This window comes from Oncorhynchus clarkii, chromosome 1 (assembly GCF_045791955.1).
Source record: "Oncorhynchus clarkii lewisi isolate Uvic-CL-2024 chromosome 1, UVic_Ocla_1.0, whole genome shotgun sequence".
Taxonomy (NCBI): Eukaryota; Metazoa; Chordata; class Actinopteri; order Salmoniformes; family Salmonidae; genus Oncorhynchus; species Oncorhynchus clarkii.
Window position 1 is genome coordinate 51,066,608 of NC_092147.1, and position 21,896 is coordinate 51,088,503.

A 21,896-nucleotide genomic window follows, 5' to 3' on the forward strand; every position below is an offset into this window, starting at 1 on the left:
TAACAATAACACATTAGCATCATATTTCATACGTCGCCATATCAGTTCTCTCTCGTGTCCACTGAGCTGTTAGGCCCACCCTGCAACCTCATTAGATAACAAGGCTGGCCTCTTGCTAGTTGTCATTCATGCGAGGAGCTGAAGCGCATTGGTTAGAACTTGAATTGCTATGGGGTCGGCCCACGTGGGAGAAAATAGAGTGGCACAGCGTTAAGAAAAGCTATGCCAGACAGATGAACACACATCGTGGACCGATCCCTAGCGTCGTGGTGGTTCGCCTGACTAGTGATTGCTCCTTTACCTCACCCGGACCATCTTCTTGACGCTAACTTTGATGCTGAAAGGGGCAGGAAAGAGTTAAAGCTTAATCTCAAACCTGCCATGCTCGCCAGGTAGTAAGCCAGCCCTGTGGTGCCAGTGGATCTCTTTCAATTACAGCAGTTTTGTTCATTCTAATTATCTACTCTTCACTCAAGTGTGCATTTGTTCACTCCCTCACTCAAAATGTAAAATCATTGGATTGGTGCAATCATGACCAGTCCAATCCTTTTGAGTCTGAGGGGGACTGTTTGAGTACACACTTTGGGACTGCAGATGTGGTCCACTTACAACTCAAGTGTGAATGAGTTTAATGGTTTCAGTCAGATGTCAAGTTCAGTGCAATCAATCCGGTGTAATAGTGTTTTTTGGCTTGTTTGTTTTGTTGTAATAATGGGGGATTGTTTCATTCTGCAATTTCAGACCACACCATGTTGTCAGGTTCTCCTTTTAAAATGAATAGGAGCTAGTGCATAGATGCTACATACAGTGCCGATACACAGATCTGGACACAGATGCTGTGTAAACAATGGATATGAATGGTGAAATTATCAGGGGTTGGGAAGCTATAGTTTAGCTACATGCTTCGGACAGAGACGTGTAGGGCGGGAGATGCAACTGAAATTTTGTGGGTGGGGAGAGAGGACAGAGGAGGAGGCTTGGCTTGAAGCACTGGGCATCTTGCTATGAAATGCATTATCTGAATTAGGCTCGCAGAATTATACCTATGGAGTAGCGGCTTCCAAGAGTTGGCTTAACATTGGACCAGAGCAAACGTTAGCTAACAAGCTTGCGTGTGCAGAGCAGCACCAGAATTAAAATAAAAACATGTCTTACCTTTTTGTAATGCTTTTAAAATAACGGTTCTGTTCTGGAACAGGATAAATTACTTTCGTTCCCAGTTCTGATTCTGTTCCTCTACAAATGTCATTATTTTCCAGTTCTGTTTCAGCCAGGTTTTCTGCATTATTGTATAATTGGGTATCAATGGATAATGAAAGACTTGTTCAAATAAATTATTGTTCCACTGTTAAAGGACTGATTATGACCATGACCATCCCTGGTTGAGGGTTTGAAAGGAATGATGAGAAAAATAGTTAATGGAATAGGAACCAGTGACTGCCTAATTAAGATGAAAACCAAAATTATAATTATTGTTCATTGGGCACGAAGTTGAAGAAACTGTTATGAAATATGAAATGTTTGTCTCTTGTTTCCCGCTTGTTTCCATTTTGTACCCTAATAAACATGAATTATTGTCTCTCAAAGACAAATCCCGAACCTCAGTGTTTACTTACCTTTGGTGATCCTGGACCCGAGTGAGAAGCTGGTTCATCTGTAAGGACACACATACTGTAAGTCCGGCTATAAGCATTTAAACAACTTTTAGTTACTGTAGAGGAAACCTGTACAAGTGTAGTCCATCGGAGAGATGGAGAGGAACATGGTGATACTGTAGAAGAATTCACCTGTTGTTCACCTGTTCAGTAGTACTATAGGTCACCTCTGATGTACCCACTGCCTGGGACCTCACATTGTGTAAAAATTGACAGTCCAAATATCTACTTTGAGATGCTTGGTATGGTGACCTTTCCTGGTGGCGCTGAGGTTATTTGCACACGTTCTCACTTTGTCACCATCAGCCATCTTTGGTGCAGAGAGGTTTTGCATGAACCTATGGAAATGAAAAATATATGGAATATAATCTCAGTATGCACATTTCAGTAAACTTCAAATGTGATCCTTAATCACAAAATGTGTCATCCGTCAGGGGAAAAGAGCGGGCAACCCAGAAACAGATGTTCGGGCAGAAATGACTAAGCATGACCTCAACTGGTGTGACCTGGAAAAACTTGCCCTGAAAAGAGTGAGATGGAGGATATTCAACAACCTATGCTCCTTATAGGAGCCACGGTCTTAAGACTTTAATCAAGTAAGTCACATTGTCAAATTGAATCTCATGATTTTGTGGTAAATTAAAAACTTACTTTGGTTTAGGCTTAGATCCATCTGGAATTTTTTTTAAAACAGTGACTCTTAGCTTGATGATATCATACAAAAGGTTAAGCATTATTATAATTTTGTATGTTAACTGGGATAGAAAAGTCCTTAGTTTTACTGCATGGGGTAATAAAAGTATAATTATGTAATAGAATATCCATTATATAGAGTTGCATCTGCATATACACTAGCTCTCAAGAAGCCAAGGGGAGCATACCCAGCCCTAGGGTTCTCAATTGAAGGTATGAATCACAGCTGGCTCCATGTGAACTACAATCCCGACCCGCCGTTTTAACGTTTAGAAATGTTAATAATCCTCGCTTGCTATACAGTTTTGCAAACCTTTGTAACGTAACTTTCAAATCAAATAATCTTTCAAATACACTTCTAGTACTCAGTTTAGCAAAGTTGCACATGGCTGTGTTCTCACACCCTCCAGCCGAAGTAGGCTACAACAAATCCTCTCACCTTGCGCTTGCATTTCCATTAGACCATTCTATTCCACATTTCTGCCCTGAAGCAGGTGTAACTCAAAACACAGCCGGGTGCAACTTCGCTAAACTGCGTACAGTAAGTGTATATTTTAAAAATATATGAAGGTTAAGTTCCAAATATTTCCCAAACCGTATCGGAAGCGAGGTGTATTAACGTTTAGAAAGAGCATTTGGGTAGCGTTGGGCAGCTTCGGTGCATTTTCCCCCGGAAAGTTAAACAGTACGTGGAATGACCCAATGCAACTTAAAATCATGATAAGAGAAACATACACTGAGTGCCCTCGGAACAGCCTCTATTCATTGGGGGCATGATGGACTGTACAAGGTGTCGAAAGCGTTCCACAGGGATGCTGGACCATGTTGACGCCAATGCTTCCCACAGTTTTGTCAAGTTGGCTGGATGTCCTTAGGGTGGTAGACCATTCTTGACACAAGGGGAAACTATTGAGCGTGAAAAACCCAGCAGCATTGCAGTTCTTGACACATCCGGTGCACTTGGCACCTACTACCATACCCTGTTCAAAGGCACTCAAATATTTTCTCTTGCCCATTCACCCTCTGAATGGCACACATACAATACACAATCCATGTCTCAGTTGTCTTAACACACTCTTGGCATTCTCTCAACCAGCTTCATAAGTTAGTCACCTGTAATGCATTTCAATTAACAGGTGTGCCTTAAAAGTTCATTTGTGGAATTTCTTTCCTTCTTATTAATGCGTTTGAGCCAATCAGTTGTGTTCTGACAAGGTAGGGGTGGTATACAGAAGACCAATCCATTTTAATGCAAGAACAGCTCAAATAAGAAAAGAGAAATGTCAGTCCATTACTTTAACACATGAAGGTCAGTCAATCTGGAAAATGTTAAGAACTTTTAAAGTTTCTTCAAGTACAGTCGCAAAAACAATCAAGCGCTATGATGTAACTGGCTCTCATGAGGACCGCCACATGAAAGGAAGACCCAGAGTTATTGGGTTCATTAGAGTTACCAGCCTCAGAAATTGCAGCCCAATTAAATGCTTCACAGAGTTCAAGGAACAGACACATATCAACATCAACTATTCAGAGGAGACTGCGTGAATCAGGCCTTCATGGTTGAATTGCTGCAAAGAAACTACTACTAAAGTACCCCAATAAGAAGAAGAGACTTGCTTGGCCCAAGAAACACGGGCAATGGACAGTAGACCAGTGGAAATCTGTCCTTTGGTCTAATGAGTCCAAATTTGAAATTTTTGATTCCAAACGCTGTGTCTTTTTGAGACGCAGACAAGGTGAACGGATGATCTCCGCATGTATGGTTCTCACCGTGAAGCATGGAGGAGGATGTGTGGGGGTGCTTTGCTGGTGACACTGCCTGTGATTTATTTAGAATTCAAGGCACACTTAACCAGCATGGCTACCACAGCATTCTGCAGCGATACGCCATCCCATCTGGTTTGCGCTTAGTGGGACTATCATTTGTTTTTCAACAGGACAATGACCCAATGCACTTCCAGGCTGTGTAAGGGCTATTTGATCAAGAAGGAGAGTGATGGAATACTGCATCAGATGACCTGGCCTCCACAATCACCTGACCTCAACCCAATTGAGATGGTTTGGGATAAGCAGCCAACAAGTGCTCAGCATATGTGGGAACTCCTTCAAGACGGTTGGAAATGCATTCCAGGTGACTACCTCATGAAGCTGGTTGAGAGAATGCCAAGAGTGTGCAAAACTGTCATCAAGGCAAAGGGTGGCTACTTTGAAGAATCAAAGTATAAAATGTATTTAGATTTGTTTAACACTTTTTTAGTTACTACATGATTCCATATTTGTTATCTCATAGTGTTGATATCTTCACTAGTATTCTACAATGTAGAAAATTGTGAATATAAAGAAAGAAAAAAAAAACTTGAATAAGTAGGTGTGTCCAAACTTGTGACTGGTACTGTATATAACTAAATTGTATTTAATGAGGGCTTGATCCACACAACATTGCACTCATCCATACTCCCTTCTATAGATACAAGGAGTCTACAGGTCATGGTCTCGTCGGACCAGTAGAAAAGGAAATAAACCTTATACTGAGTCTAAACTGGGATAGCGGCCAAGTACACTGTCTGCTTTAGGCACTAACAGGACTGTCAGTTACGTACTTCAGGACAGATGGGGGAGTCCCAGACCCTTCACCACTCATGAAATTGAACCTCATGTCATGCCTATCCTATGGTGATGTCCAACTGCCTGCCAGAGCCCTGTCAGTGGCTTTAGAAATGTGAGTAATGCTTTATTTGAAAGGTACCTGCATCAGGGTACCTACAGCACATTACTTCATATGACACATATAACATCCGTAACCTGTGCATAAATCAAACAAATTGTATTAGTCACATGCGCCGAATACAACAGGTGTAGTAGACCTTACAGTGAAACGCTTACTTACGAGCCCCTAACCAACAATGCAGTTATAAAAAATACAGAAAATAAAAATAACAAGTAATTAAAGAGCAGCAGTAAAATAACAATGGCGAGACTACAGTGGGGCAAAAAAGTATTTAGTCAGCCACCAATTGTGCAAGTTCTCCCACTTAAAAAGATGAGAGAGGCCTGTAATTTTCATCATAGGTACACTTCAACTATGACAGACAAAATGAGAAAAAAAATCCAGAAAATCACATTGTAGGATTTTTAATGAATTTATTTGCAACGTAAAGGTATGTCTGGATGTAAAGACACATCAGTATGAAGTAATAGCCCTTACCTGAGCCCAAGGCAGAGAGGGAGAGACAGATACAGAGGCCTTAGGGTTCAGAATCCTAACAGGTTTGTTTAGCCAAAAAAGGGTATGTAGTGTGGCCCTTCCTGCTCATGTGACTGCATTGCCCTATGGTTGTTCAGATCTTGTTCGAACCTTAGACAATGGAACCCCAACATATCTGAAGGCATGCGCACGCATACGTGCACGTACAGACACACAGTGTTTCATTGACCACATTCCATGAAAAACGTTGCATTTCTCTTTGTCCACCCTTCGCCTTTTGAGAACATCATTCATCCATTAAAACATTCACAAGCTATTGAATAAAAACACAACATCCAAAAACAAAACTGACACATTCTTAGCTTTTTACATTTGTTTTATTGATGTAGCGGGGACAAGGAAAATCTTGAATCAAAACCTCTGAACAAGGCAGTTCATTATTATAGACATTAGGACTTACTTTACTTACAATACTCTCCTTTACCTCAAGTTTAAAAGAAAAAGGAGCATTCACAGAGATCGATACCACGTCATACTCAGAATGCCAAAGTGAAACATCAATGAGTAAAGAACTGCATTTTAATTAGACGCCTAGTACAGTATTGTATTTTGGTATACATCAGTAAAGTCAACTCTATATAGACAGATGGGTCTTTACTTTTCCCCTTAACTTGCAATACGGTGCAAATCTCAGCTAATGTTACTCTGTGGGAACATTTCCCACGGTGTTTCAAAATGATGCAAAGAATCCTTTAAAAAATAAAATACAATGAATTACTTGAAAATGTGTAAACAAAAGAGGACATACTTAAGAATCCCCAGAACATTTGACATATTTGGTTTTGAAATGATAGATGCGGTAACGAGGTCAATAGAAGTCGGCCAAAACAATGGAAATGCCATGGAAACGCACGGGGGAAAGAAGCCATGGAGGAAAGATCCCGAATCTCTTTATTGCCCCCAGGAAAATGTGCCTACATTTAGGCTATTGTTTATGTGTTTTTGAAACTATGCTGAGGTAAAAAAATAAAATAAAAAAGAATGGCGTACAATGCTTGTATTGATGTCAACCCCAATACATATTTATGTCATCATCATCAATCAACTGCATTACAGTTAAAAATGACTTTGACTACCACCACCGATTTTTCTATGCTAGCTATGCTACCAGCTTTTACGAACGGGTGTTAGCATTTAGCAGTCACTTCTTCTTAAACCTGAAAATGGACTACTTCTAAATGTTATGAAACAGCCAAATATATCCAAATCGAACTTTAGTAACGACATTGTGGACCTGTTACAATACATAAATCATGACAGATTTGGCATTGTTAAGATCAGATTGGGGAGGAAATGGAGCCGACAGAGAGGGCTGCCTCGCTTCTAGCTCTTACAAGCATTTCGCTACACCTGCAATAACATCTGCTAAACACGTGTACGTGACCAATCCAATTTGATTTGAGATTTGTTGAACGTGCGCCAATCCGGTGTCCTTCTTCTATCCCCCAATGGTCTATGTTCCATTGGCCTCTTTACTGCATCTATGCCTCCTCATTGTTTAAAACTTTGGTCTAAAAAAAACTAGTCTCTTTGGCTTAGTTGTGAAAATCTTCATGAAACAATGTGATATGACTCCTGTCTTATTGGATGATTGTTAACTTCAGTCAAACGGTCACACCTTTCCTGGATAGTCCTTAATTCCAATAGCCTTATTATACATTGAGACCTTTAAGCCCAACCAAGGAGTGATTAACCCTCTGATAATCTTGCTATAGTCCTGGGCATCATTTATCCAATGATTTTGAGGGGGTTAGTTTAGCAACCAGTGCTTATTGGGAAATAAGTTGTAGTTCATGGTTTATGTCACTTGGAGAGCAGAGCCATTCAATATACATGTATACGGTGTCCATATTAGGACAGCCTCCTCGTGACCATGTGGCAGTCCGAATATTGACATCCGTAAACATAAAATAAGTCAAGTATTTAGAGTCTTATCAGCCCAAACCCAGCTAAGCAGGACCAAAGTATCAGTCAACGAAAAGTATATTTGGGAGGAAAAAACAGCTGTGATGCCATAATACTCATTTTGATATTTCCAGAAATGGAATACAAAATGTGAACACATCTCAAAAAAGCTGTGATAGTGGATACTGCTAATTCATAACTAAAAACTAAAATACCCCGTTCGACTGAATAATGTGAATTATGCACTACAATGACACCATCACGTCACCATTACACTGTGAGCAAAGATATCGAAGTGATGAATGTGACAAACATTTATCCTGACATATAGGTAGTACATGTATATGATCAGACTGCCAGCTAATGTCAACCTTATGGAAGCTTTCTTGAAAAATAGAAAAAAATAAAAATTCCAACAAAATTCAGTTCAGTATGGCTATTTGGATAGATACCTTATTCAATTCTTAGTGTATCTCTTCAGAAGACGCATTACATTTTGGATAACTTTGAATTTTTTTTTTAAGGTTGCTTATCTGTTCTTTGAATTTATTTTGTTTATCAATGAAATTAAGTCGAGTCCAAAAAGGTGGGGGGGGGGGATACAATATTTTTCATTACACTAACATAAATTATTTCCAAATTTCATTTTCACAGCATAAATTCTATGAGGATGTACAAGGGATTGTGCAAAGGCTGGAGGGGTTGGAACCGTTTCAGGGAACAGACCGGAAAATAATGACATCTTTCGATGAACAGAATCAGAACCAGGAATTAAAGTGATCTACAGTATACTGTTCTGGAACAGAACCATTATTGTTCAAGCATGGGAACTGTTTAATAATGTTATTTTATACATTCTGGGGATTGTTTTCCAGTCCCACAAAAAACAAAAAACAAAGCACCTCTGCAAAGCCCACACTCAAAAACGTATTCCAGTGCGTGCCTGCCAGCTGAAAATCTTTGCCAGTGTTTATGTGTGTGTAGGCTACATGCCCCTCCCCCTCTGAAGCATAGGCTACTGTAGCCTACTGATGTTACAAGCGTGATTCAGAAATTAAGGAGAGAGATTTTTCAGTAGAGAAGAATGGATTCACTTTTTCATTGCTAGTTAAGGATACTATAGCACACACAAGCTTGTTATCTAGCTAAACAGCTCTAGTCCAACGTTAAGCCAATTCTCGAAAGACATTCAAAGTTCCTTCATAGAAGCCGCTCCTCCGTAGCTATAATTCTGTGGGTCTAATTCAGAAAATGCATGTCATAACAAGATGCCCAGCACTTCAAGCCAAGCCTCCTCCTCCACCCTCTCTCCCCACCCGCAAAATTGTAGTCGCATCTCGTGACCTACACTTGTCTGTCCAATGCATGTCTGTCCAATGCATGTTAACAACTATAGCGTGCCCACTCCATAGCATGCTGCTCTATCCGCAATGATTGGTGAAGTCATATAGAAAAATAGATTTTAGAGGTTTAAAAAGGAACAGAAAGGAACGCTATATTTATTTTGGGGGGTTTCGAACAGGTTCAGAACTTGCTGGTCAGAACAGTGGAACGGAACAAAAAAATAATAATGTTTCTGTTCAGAACTGAAAAATAATTTGGGTGCCAACCCCTGCAGGGCTGTTATGGAGATATTTTTGGTTATGAATACACAGAGTAGAGTCTTGTATTTCATCAGTTTGGGCTTCTTCCTCAGGGTTTTTACTTTGGATCATTAGCGTCCCACACCTGCTGAGAGAGATAGGGAGGAAAATATCATTAGTCCTGAGGAAAAGTTGCAAAAAGTCACAAACAAAAGGTCTCAAAAAGTAGCAAAACAGTGCAAGGAAACAGAGAACAACCAGTACAGCCAAACTCTTAAAAATGTAAGAATCACTAAGAATCACTCAAATAAAGTAGTCAAGTATACTTCTTCTTCTAAGTGAGTCATAGTTATTCAATTCTAACTCCCAGAGAGAAATATGTATCCACTCCTTCAGAATATGGCATAGCTTATCAAACGTTATTAGGTGTTAGAGACACTGACTGAATAACAAGCAATCTAATTTTAGAGCTGTTCATCAAAATATATATATATATATATATATATATATATATATATATATATATGTGTGTGTGTGTGTGTGTGTGTGTGTGTGTGTGTGTGTGTGTGTGTGTGTGTGTGTGTGTGTGTGCACGTACAAACATGTGTGCGTGAATGTGTTCAAGTACAGTGAAGTGTGTGTTTGTGTACAAGCATGCATGTGTGCGTATGTGCGCGCAAGTGAGGTAGTGTATGTGTGTGTGTGTGTGTGTGCGCGTGTGTGTGCTGTTGTGTATATCAGACCCAGTAGGCGCTACCTTTGTTGACACATATTCTGAGGCCCCTGCAGTGACACTAGTTTTAGTGATTGATAGCTCTAACAATGTAATTTGCCCTTCAATTCATTCCCAGTGGGCTATTTCAGCTGAAGATCTGGGAAGGTTGCACAGGTGGGGGCGCTAGATAGGGTGACACCCAAGCGAGTGCGGACAGCTTTTCCTTCCCCCAGGGTCTGACTCAGACAGGGATATCCCCAGTTTGGGTTAGACTGGGCTCAGGGTGCTACTAATGATACAGTATATACCGTATTGGGGGAACTATAAAAGTAGCACAGTAGTGAGAAAGGTACTTGGGCAGAAATGTGTACTGTATAATCAATATAACTTGTTACCCATAGGAATCATATCTCTTTGATGTGTCAGTATCTACTGTTGCTAGTCTCACTCAACAGCCACTGAGATTACACCGTAAGCAACTACAATTACCCCGTAAGAGTATAAGCCTTGACAACATTACGGGTGCGTGTAAAAGCCGAGTGAGGGAGGCTACTTTGCAGCTCAAACGGCTGGTAATCCTCCACAGCCCTACGGGCATAATGCAACAGTAGTGTGACAATAGCAGCTGCACTGTGGCATGCGTGGCATCATCATCATCACCGTCATGCCGACGGTCTGCACAGTATTCGTCAGGTCCAGGTGGCGTGGGGAGACCTACGCAGGGCAGCGGAGACATCCCACTATATAGGGAATAGGATTCCATTTGGGATGCCTCCGCTGCCCTGCATTGTTTAACCCCCATGCCACCTAGACCATTTGGGACACAGGACATGACAGGTTCCTTTGCACAGAGAAATAAGGTCAGTGGGAACGGGCCCTTTAAATATAGAACAATAATGCAACGAGGCAATGGAACATGGCCAATATGTCCGTCCAAAGGATTTGATTTACGGTGGCCAGCGAACTCGGGCACAGAGTGGAGGACAGACGTAGGAGTTATGGACACGGCTCCATTGGGGGATGTAAATCAATTCAAGGCTTGTGTGGGTGGGTGTCCTTCATGAGAGGGAAAAGTCTCCGTAGCCTCAGCTTCTTTCGTTCTGTGACGATGTCACTCACAACAGGTTCGGAAAAAGCACGCACGCACACGTTCACATCATGGTGAGAAAACTCACTTACCATTTGTGACAGATTTGTTCTTGCCTCCAACTGTCACCTGTTAACAGAAAACAAGGGGACACAAAGTTACTAAACCATCTAATCTTTGCCAGTGAAATGACTGTATTTCAAGGTGAATCATGTCTTACCAAGGGGCAATCATTATTACGTATTCAAACTTCATATAGTTCAGGGTCATGCATTTGAATATGCTAAACTGACTCACAAGGAGTGTACTCAGGAATGAGAGTGAAGAAAGTGTGACAACGATGTATCAGCAAACCAGAATTGAACATGACTAGGAAACGTTATGCTAGAGTACTGAAATTCCGACAGAAGAACATCCTTTCTTAACATTCCTGGAACTATTTGAGAACATTCCCAATGTCAAACCAGTTGGAGAACATTCCTGGAACATTGCCAAAATTGAAATGAAATGTAACCAAGTTTGAACTTTTAGGAAACATTCTGTTCCAAGTTTTTCGGTCAAGTTCCTTAAATGTGCTGACACTGTTCCAAAGCCAAGCAAATATCCTGCACCATTTCAAGGAAGTTGTGGGAAGGTTGTATGCAAAACAATCATAGGACAACCACGCTTTCACCAAGCTCTATGAAACAAATGGTTCTCAGAACATTATGTGCTAGCTGGGTTTCCTGTAAAGGTGCAGCTGACCCATTATGTGTCATGGCGTTGGTGACGTAGAATACATAGGGGAATAATCACAGCAGGTTAAGATAACTCAGTAGCCTGCTGTTTTGCCATCTCCTATGGTCATTGTTTGGTGTGACAAACAGATCTGGGATCAGGCTAAAGACTAAGTGCCTGGTGGTGTAACGTGCAAAACGTTCCTTTTGCTCAATACCATTACCTCTTCTGCTCATCGAGGTTTAAAGGTGCAGTCAATTACGTTGACTGCTTCAAATGGGGAAGAGTAGAATCACAGAATCCGGTGTTATTGTACATCCTAAGAAGTGATTCATCTTTGGCACACTGTACTGTTGCCTAATCACCCTAAACCCAACACTTGTGGAGATCTGAGAGATTGGACAGATGTTGGCAATATGGTAAAAAATACACCTAGCCTGTTAGAGGGCAAGGTGGAGCTATCCCCATACTGTTAACATCAAATCCTCTCCGTTCTCCATGTGTCTGGGGGTAGGGGCTTAGGGGTTGTTTCGGGACAGGGCCATCGTCTGATCTACTAGCTCACCTTAGCAGGGGAGGAGCCCTTTGTTTCCCATAGGCTGCGCTTGTTGCCCACATCAACAGGTTTCAGGTCCTGCAAGAGAACACAGAGCAGAGTGTAATGTGGGGAAGAAGCCATAGTGAGGCTACAGTGCATTTCATCTGAACAAAAAGCATGGATGGAACTACGCTGGATGCTAAGAAGTGCATCAATGGATGGTGAATGATCACGACTAAATTGCTAATCATGTATTGAGGAACTAAAAATGTACATGTTTCCACCAATGGCGCTTTCAAGAAAGTACTTTTGAAAGATGTCAGATGCATATGGCTAACATGACAAACTGGATCATACTGTACCTTTCCCACAGATAAAATCAATCAGAAGACAGAACAGAAAAGTACAGAAGGAAGGAAAGTTCCAGGGGAGGAAAACTGCAGAGCTAGTCAAGTAGAAGAGAGGAAAATAAAGAAGTTGTTAAACAACAGTAATTGATAGACATTTTCTCAAAACAAATAGCCTGCCTCAAAAGCTAAATGCAAATCTAACCGAAACATTTCATATAACATACAGAAGAGAAGGAGTGCTTTACAACTTCTCTCCATGAGAGGGAAACCTTGTAGTGTTCATGTAAAAGCAACTTGGCTCTTACAAGTACTTGTGGCCAGAAGGAATGGGACTCAAGATAAAACCTCATAAATGTCAGGTTCGAACAACGTGGCTTGCCAATCAACAGTACGTCTCACATACTGTTCTGCCTGTCTCTAATAGAACTGGTCAAATTAGCCTGCTAGCAAGCTATAAAGAATAGGATGCACTGGCTGTCACAAATGGCCTCAACATCACACTTGATATGGCATTTACTTTAAATATACATCCAATTTAGGATACATGTATCCTACGCATCGGTTATACACGGAAATTATCTAGTTTAACTCTCTAGTTTTAAACTAAATTAGAAATGAAAACAAATCAACTGCAAAAGTCGTTTTTTTATGAAACTGGTCGTCAACTGAAAACATTTGAGAGACTTTACATTTTTTGATTGGTCATATACAGACAGTCACATTGTCACCAAGATCTAAAACGTCCCCTCAAGACACTGTTTACACACTTCCATAAACCACACACTCATGTGCCATGGCGTGATGTACGCAAACTTGAATGTTCTCTTATCGTACTAGTAAGATAACGTTAAAGTAACTATCCAGCCCAAGCAAGGTGAAATATTGCCTCTGACAGTGGCTGATGTGGAGAGGGCAGAACCAGGGAGGTACACTATATAAACAAATGTATGTGGACACCCCTTCAAATGAGTGGTTTTGGCTATTTTAGCCACACCTGTTGCTGACAGGTGTATAAAATCGAGCACACAGCCATGCAATCTCCACGGACAAACATTGGCAGTATAATGGACTTATTGCAGTGACTTTCAAAGTGTCAACTGCCTCTGGAAGCAACGTCAGCACAATAACTGTTCGTCGGGAGCTTCATGAAATGGGTTTCCATGGCCGAGCAGCCGCACTCAAGCCTAAGATCACCATTTGCAATGCCAAGTGTCGGCTGGAGTGGTGTAAAGCTCGCCGCCATTGGACTCTGGGGCAGTGGAAAAGTGTTTTTTGGAGTGAGGAATCACACTTCACCATCTGGCAGTCGACGTAGGCATCTGGGTTTGGCGGATGCCAGGAGAACTCTACCTTCCCCAATACATAGTAGCAACTGTAAAGTTTGGTGGAGGAGGAATAATGGTCTGGGGATGTTTTTCCATGGTTCGGGCTAGGCCCCTTCGTTCCAGTGAAGGGAAATCTTAAAGCTACAGCATACAATGACATTCTAGACAATTCTGTGCTTCCAATTTTGTGGCAACAGTTTGGGGAAGGCCCTTTCCTGTTTCAGCATGACAATGACCCTGTGCACAAGTCAAGGTCCATACAGAAATGGTTTGTTGAGATCTGTGTGGAAGAACTTGACTGTCCTGCACAGAGCCCTGACCTCAACCCCATCAAACACCTTTGGGATGAATTGGAATGCCGACTGCGAGCCTGGCCTAATCGCCCAACATCAGTGTCTGACCTCACTAATGCTCTTGTGGCTGAATGGAAGCAAATCCCCACAGCAATGTTCCAACATCTAGTGGAAAGCCTTCCCAGAAGAGTGGAGGCTGTTCCACTAGCAAAAAGGGGACCAACTCCGTATTAATGCCCATAATTTTGAATCAGATGTTCGACAAGCAGGTGTCCACATACTTTTGGTCATGTAGTGTATGTTGGCATCCTGCCACCTGGCACACAACTATCGTACTTCTGTTGTTTGTTTGGTATTTTTCTCGCCTGAAATTGAAAGAGAGAGATGCTGCTTATGAACAGGTAACTGGAGACAATAGTTTGGTTAAACAGTACAGATACAACCTACGCAGATCGGTCGAGATTCAGCGGGTCAGACACAAGGCGTATGTGGCAGGGGCTCCTAACGATCACGGATGACGAAAAGAAAGCCAGCCGCATCGCGATCACCAACACCACCCTTACCGGACGAGCTAAACACATTTTTCTCACGATTCGAGCATAATGGCCCTGAGCTCCCGAGTAGAGACCCTGATGACATGGGCTACATACTCAATGGTATTCAACGAGGACGTATGTAAGTTATTCAAACGTGTTAACCCTCGCAAGGCAATGTGCAGACCAGCTGGCTGTTCTCTGACATTTTCAATGTCTCTGTAGCTCAGGTGGCCACTCAAGATACCCACTATCATCCCAGTGCCCAAGAAAGGGAAGGTAACTGAACTGAATGACAACCCCCATCCTCATCAACGCAGCTGCTGTGGAGACGGTCGATAACTTCAAATTCCTTGGCGTACACATCTCAGAGAAGCTGAAATGGTAAAACCACATGGACACCGTGGTGAAGAATGCCCCGACAGCGACTCTTCAACCTCAGGATGCTGAAAAAATTCGGCCTGTCCCCGAGGGCTCATCGAGGGCGTACTGTCGGGCTGCATCACAGCCTGGTACGACAACTCCACTGCCGCGGACCGCAAGGTGCTTCAGAGGGTGATATGCACAGCCGAATGCACCATTGGGTGCCCACTGCCTGCCCTCCAGGACACCTACAACACCAGGTGTATCAGGAAGCCCAAGAAGATCATCAGGGACCCCAGCCACCCAAGCCATGCCCTGTTCTACCCGCTTCCATCACTCAGACACGGGCAGTACAGGAGCATCATGGCGAAAACTGGAAGACTGGCCAATAGTTTCTAACCCCAGACCATTATGCTGCTGAATAGCCACCATTAGTCAGCTACTTGCTCCCCCTCCCCCTGCCACTCCCCCTATTGTTTTATTTTACTTGGTCCCCGCACCCCCTCAATGGTCATTTAGTCTGCCTGCTGCTCCCCCTATGGTCATTGCCCCCCCAACAGTCTTTACTCTGCCTCCACCCTAGTGGATATGTATTTATTCATCACTGCTACAGTTGGTATTATGTATATAATACTATTTGTTTTATTTCACTCAGTCCTGCATGTTGGAGCTAGGAGCCAATGATTTTCGCTGTACCCTGCAGTCACACCTCCAACCAGGCAGTACGTTCGCAGTGCTCCCAGACGATTTGTGTAAAGTGTCTCCACGTCTGACATGGTGCGTATATAAATCCTATTTCAGTGTGTTTCCACTAGTGTAGGTCACAAGTTGAAAGACAAATGGATGATCGTATAGACGTGCACTCATCACGTCGGCCATTTGGGGTCATTAGACTACAGCTAGCCATATTTTCAAGTTAAAGAGCTCAATCGTGTGTGTTTGTCCTTACGTCAGCCTTCTCAGCTGCGGCTGCAGCTGCCTTGCCAGTGTCTGCTGGGCTCTTGCCCCAGCCTTTGGTCAGTCCAGCCACACCCACTTTAATATCAGCAGCATCCTGGGAAGAAGATGGAGAAGTAGGCCGTCATTCATGACTTACAGTCAGCGATTGTCCTCCTGTCTCCTAATCGCTTCTTATTTTTAAATTTGAGTCATTTAGCAGACGCTTTCATCCAGAGCACCTTACAGGAGCAATTAGGGTTAAGTGCTAAAGGACACATCAACAGATTTTCACCTTGTCAGCTCGGGATTCAAACAAGAGACATTCCACTTACTGGCCCAACTTTCTTAATAGCTAGGCTACCTGCTGCCCTTCTTCTCCCTCTCTCCCTTTCCCTCTCTCAATCCCCATCCCCTCTCCCCCTCCCCCCCCACACACTCTCTCTCTCCTTCATCCATGTCTCCCCGTCCCTCTCCTGACTCCCTCTCCTCTTTCACCTTATTCATAGGCTTGGGACTTTCAGTGGCCCCCCCAACGTTCCCTTTCTCCCACATGCTCTTGATGTTGCGGATGCTTGGTGTCTCTGGCAGGTCTGAGACCGGAGACTTAGGAGACCTCACATCCCGGTTGGTCTATGGAGAGGGAAAGGAGACATTTAATTTGTACATCTTGGTCATTTAGCAGACGCGCTTATCCAGAGCGGCTTACAGTCAGACATCAAGATAATGCCACTTAAAAATAAATAAATAGAGAAACTGGGAGACAAGTGATTGTGTTTGTATTCCATTTATTTAGTTATTTAACCTTTATTTAACCATAAAAGTCAGATGAGAGACACTTCTCAATTCACAATGATGACTACAAATGGACAAAAAGGACCTCAACAAGACAAAATCACCTAATTTCTGCCTCCTAGCTTTTTATTGGATTTTTGTACTCATTCGGTCATCTTATGACATGATGAGTCGGCCTCACGATGCCCTGGAACACTATGCATTTAGGATGTGTCTATGCCTTACCTGAACTGCAGCAGTGTATAGGTCCAGTCTGTTGCCTATCTTGGAGACAATAGGAGCATGTGATGTCTTACAGCTGTAGGAGCGAGAACACACAAACCATGAGTACAATGCAGTACACTCTAGACTGAAGGTTTACATGAAACCATAGTATACCATAGTAGAAGTAAAAGGCAAGGAATGCTCACCCTTTCTGGGCTCTCTGGTTCAGGAATTCTGCTCTCTCCCCAATCTAAAAACACAGAGAATAGACTAACTTGATTACACTTGTAAACACATTGTTGACATGCAACACACAGCTGATGCAATTGTCTGCTGCTCTCTCTCTCTCTCCCTCTCTTTCTCCTCCTCGGTCCCTCTCTTTCCATTTCGTCTTTTCTCCCTTTAGACTAAAATTCGTACCATTCTTGGGCAGTTAGTTCTGTGAGATCTGAACAAAGTTAACCCAATGGTGATGACTCAGTGTTGTGTTGAGGAGTCAGAGACTATATTTTCTGGCTCTGTGAGACTATACTGTCACAGAGCCAGTATAAGCAGGGTCCTGTCAGCTCCTGAGCCCCGGGCCGGGAACCCAGAGCTGCTGTTTATGATAAATGACAAGTCCATAACGAGTGTGCGCACAAACGCATGCAAGCCACACACTCAGGCACACACACACACACACACACACACACACACACACACACACACACACACACACACAGCTAGCTGTGGATGCTCCCAAAATACTTGTCACAATAAATTCCTCTCAGTCCTATGCCTCCTCTAAACACCCATATTTGAGCACAGTTGTGAAACCAACAGAAAAATCCCTGTTCTGCACTTGTCATGGAGAATTCCTGTTTTTATGAAAAGCTGTCTATCATTCAGAGGAAATAGAAACAGGCTTAACAATTAAAGAGACAGCAGCATGTTTCAAACTTGGAAACACATAGCAGTTTCCCATGTTTGTATGAGAATAATTCTGTGGATCTTTACTCAAGGTGTTGCATTGTATTGCTTTATAGGAAGACATTGCACATCAATATGGACGCAATATCTATAGGCGATAGCTTTTGTTAATCGTCAACGGATCTCTCTCAGTTACTGTAATGATATCATCTGTAGCAGAAGCCTATAGGGCCTCACCTTGCCCTTGGGCGTGACACCCAATGTGAAGGGTTTCTTGTCTCCGTCGCCCGATTCCTCGATCATCTGTTTCTTCTTCTCTGCAGCGTCTTTTCGTCTTTGCTCTATCTCTTCCTTCAACCTCTTCCTCTCCTCCTGTTAGAACCAGAGCAATAGCCCATTTTACCATCATTGTTATCGTTAGGGTTAAGGTTAAGCCGGAATGAAGACATGAAGCTAAGGTCAGGGTTATTCACTAGGCACGAAATGGAAGAAAATGGTCTGAAATGGGGTGAAAACATGTTTTAAAAATATATATATTTTAGCTGTTCAATAAAGCAGGTAGTGATTCAAAAGAGTTAGTGCAAAAAAGAGTCAATGCAGGTAGTCCGGGTAGCTGTTTGGGTAACTATTTAACTGACTATTTAGCAGTCTTATGGCTTGGTGGTAGAAGCTGTTCAGGGTCCTGTTGGGTCCTGTTGGTGCTCTGCTTGCCATGCGGTAGCAGAGAGAACAGCCTATGACTTGGGAGGCTATGACTTAGACTATGACTTGGCCCCAGTGATGTACTGGGCCGTTCGCACGACCCTCTGTAGCGCCTTGCGGTCATATACCAACCAGTTGCCTTTTTGAGGATCTGAGGGCCCATACCAAATCTTTTCAGCCTCCTTAGTGGGAAGAGTCATTGTTGTGCCTTCCTGAATGTGTTGGTGTGTATTGACCATGTTAATTAAATAGTTCTGTGGACACTGAGGAATTTGAAGCTCTCAATCCCCTCTACTACAGCCACGTCGATGTGGATGGGGGCGTGCTCAGCCCTCCCATTTCCTGCAGTCCACAATCAGATCCTCTTGCTGCGTCTTGCTGACGCTGAGGGAAAGGTTGCTGTCATGGCACCACAGTGCCAGGTCACCGATCTCCTCCCTATAGGCTGTCTCATGGTTGTTGGTGATCAGACTTACCAACGTTGTGTTGTCAGCAAACTTAATGATGGTATTGGAGTCGTACGTGACCACGCAGTCATGGACGAACAGGGAGTACAGGAGTGGACTAAGCACGCACCCCTGATGGGCCCCCATGTTGAGGGTCAGCGTGGCAGATGTGTTGTTGCCTACCCTCACCACCTCATAGTCGTAGCGGGATTTCTTATAAGTGTCCGGATTAATGTCCCGCTCCTTGAAAGTGTCAACTCTAGCCTTTTGCTCAGTGCGGATGTTGCCTGTAATCCATGGCTTCTGGTTGGGATATGTACATACGGTGACTGGTGTGGTGTACTCCTCAATGCTATCAGATGAATCCCGGAATATATTCCAGTCTGTGCTAGCAAAATGGTCCTGTAGCTTAGCATCTGTTTCATTGGACCACTTCCGTATCGAGCACGTCACTAGTACTTCCTGTTTGAGTTTTTACTTGTAAGCAGGAACAGGAGGAGAGAGTTATAGCCAGATTTGCAAAAGGGAGGGCGAGAGAGAACCTCTAATACTTTTTTAACCCGTTTTCTCCCCAATTTCGTGATATCCAATTGGTAGTTACAGTCTTGTCTCATCGCTGCAACACCCGTACGGACTCGGGAGAGGCGAAGGTCGAGAGCCGTGTGTCCTCCGAAACACAACCCAACCAAGCTTGACACAACTCGCAAGCCAGCCGCACCAATGTGTCGGAGGAAACACCGTACGCCTGGCGACCGTGTCAGTGTGCACTGCGCCCGGCCTGCCACAGGAGTTGCTAGTGCACGATAGGACATCCCTGCCGGCCAAATTTTCCCCTAACCCAGAAGACGCTGGGCCAATTGTGCGCTGCCCCATGGGTCTCCCGGTAGCAACAGAGCCTGGACTCGAACCCAGAATCTCTAGTGCCTTAGACCACTGCACCACCCGGGAAGTCCTCTAATACTTTTCTGTGTGTCGAGTAAAGGTGATCTAGAATTTTGTCGCCTCTACTTGCACAGGTGACATGCTGATAAAAATGAGGTAAAAGGGATTTCAGTTTCACTGCTTTAAAAACACCGGCCACAGGAAGCGTTGCCTCTGGGTGTGCATTTTCTTCTTTGTTTATGGGCCTATACAGCTTGATGAGTGCGGTCTTAGTGTCAGCATCGGTGTGTGGTGGTAAACAGACAGCTATGAAAAATGTAGATAATAACTCTCTTAGTAAACAGTGTAGTCTCATTGCACACCAGCTGTTGTTAACAAAGAGACACACCTCCCCCCTCATCTTCCTCAAGGCTGCTGACTGGTCTTGACGATGCGTTGAAAAGCCACCGAGATGTATATTATCCATGTCTTTGTTCAGCCACGTCTCCAAGAATCACAGAATAGTACAGTTCTCCAGGTCCCGTTGATAGGATAGTCTCAAATGGAGCTTGTACAGTTTGTTCTCTAGTGACTGTACTTTCCCAGACAGAATGGAGGGTAAAGGCAGTTTATTTGGTCGCCAACGTAGTCTCGTAAGGATGCCCGGCTCGTCTGCCACTTTTCCGCCGTCGCTTCCTCTTTCGAGTCCCGGGGAATTAGGGCCTGATCAAGTAAACAGAGCATCCAGAACTGTAGACTAGTTGAAGTAGAAATTGTCATCCAAATTGAGATTAGTGATAGCTGTTCTGATCTCCAGAAGCTATTTTCGGAGACATTATGTACAAAATAAGTTAAGATCAGCGTTAAAAACCTCCACAACACAGCAGAATTGGTCAGGAGCCCGTACAACGGCTGCTATCCACTGCAGTGACATTCCACATCTGTCTGTTTGTCCGTCCCCAGTTCCCACCTGTCTGTCTGTCCATCCTTAGCCCCCACCTGTCTGTCTGTCTCTACGTCCCCACCCACCTGCTCCTTGGCCTTCTTTTCAGCCAGCTCTGCCTTCTTCTGCTTCTCTTCCTCCTCAATGACCTTCTTCCTCCCCTCCCTCTTCTTCTTCAGCTCCTCCAGCTCGGCCTCAGACTCCTGCTGTTTCTGCTTCATCTTCTCAAACTCCTCGCTGTCCGCCTCGTCACGACGCCGCTTCAGCTCCTCCAGCTTACGCTCCGCCTCCAGGCGCTCCTGGTCCTCGGTCTCGGCGGAGCGCGCCACACCGCCGTTCTGCTGCTTGGAGAGGGAGGACTCCTTCTGTTCAATAGAGAGCACAGATAGATAGGGGTCTATTATGAATCCATTGGTCTATCATTGGAATGAGATTACAATACCCCATCCAAAATGCTTCATCTATCTCTATCAATTCACCAATGGGAACCAATTGATGAGTGATGGACCAGTGGATGAGCAACAGACCAGTGGATGAGTTATACACCAATAAAAAGCAGAGATAGATAGAACAGGTAATGAATGCAACAAACGGTGGTAGTATAACAAGGCAACTGTTTTGTCGGGTTGGACAGAAAATGATACTCACTTCATCTTTCCTCACTGATCTTAACTTCGGTTTCTCCAGCTCCACCTTCGCAGCCTCCTGCATCAAAGTCCAACGACGTAGAAACAAAAACAAAGTTATAGAATATAAACAAATGGTGTCCAGCATAATATGGACATTTTTACAATCTATGATTTAGATCATCACCGACATAATATTTCTATTTGAGTCGACATTTCCACTTGATCTTACCTGTTTTTTGGACTTTTCCTCCTTGGTGGGCAGGAACACAGGGAAACATAACAAGGGAAGTCAGATAACTGTGGCATCTATCTACATATGCGAACTGTAGAAGCCAGGCAAATTGCCATACAATGGTGTCCCACTGCAGCCTGCAAGGTGAGAGCAATGCAGATGTACGTTGATGCTGACCACAGACACACACTGTGACAACACTGTGACATAACTTAGC

General features: G+C 43.4%; 1 protein-coding gene across 4 annotated transcripts in view; it reads right to left on the bottom strand.

Moving 5' to 3' along the window:
- Positions 1-7,623: 7,623 nt before the first annotated feature.
- LOC139408564 (non-muscle caldesmon-like) overlaps positions 7,624-21,896 on the bottom strand; it is a 57,121-nt gene continuing 42,848 nt past the window's right edge. For 2 of the 4 annotated variants that reach the window (XM_071152642.1, XM_071152633.1), the window contains exons 5-15: positions 21,677-21,697; positions 21,467-21,523; positions 20,905-21,183; positions 18,104-18,238; positions 17,164-17,207; positions 16,979-17,051; positions 16,457-16,591; positions 15,972-16,076; positions 12,186-12,254; positions 10,996-11,032; positions 7,624-9,246 (exon numbers count right to left, since the gene is read on the bottom strand). In XM_071152642.1, coding sequence (XP_071008743.1) covers positions 9,233-9,246; positions 10,996-11,032; positions 12,186-12,254; positions 15,972-16,076; positions 16,457-16,591; positions 16,979-17,051; positions 17,164-17,207; positions 18,104-18,238; positions 20,905-21,183; positions 21,467-21,523; positions 21,677-21,697 — 969 coding nt within the window. In that variant the 3' untranslated portion in view covers positions 7,624-9,232. Of the gene's footprint in view, positions 9,250-10,995; positions 11,033-12,185; positions 12,255-15,971; positions 16,077-16,456; positions 16,592-16,978; positions 17,052-17,163; positions 17,208-18,103; positions 18,239-20,904; positions 21,184-21,466; positions 21,524-21,676; positions 21,698-21,896 lie in introns of all 4 variants that reach the window. The other 2 variants (XM_071152617.1, XM_071152624.1) reach the window with 1 other exon arrangement.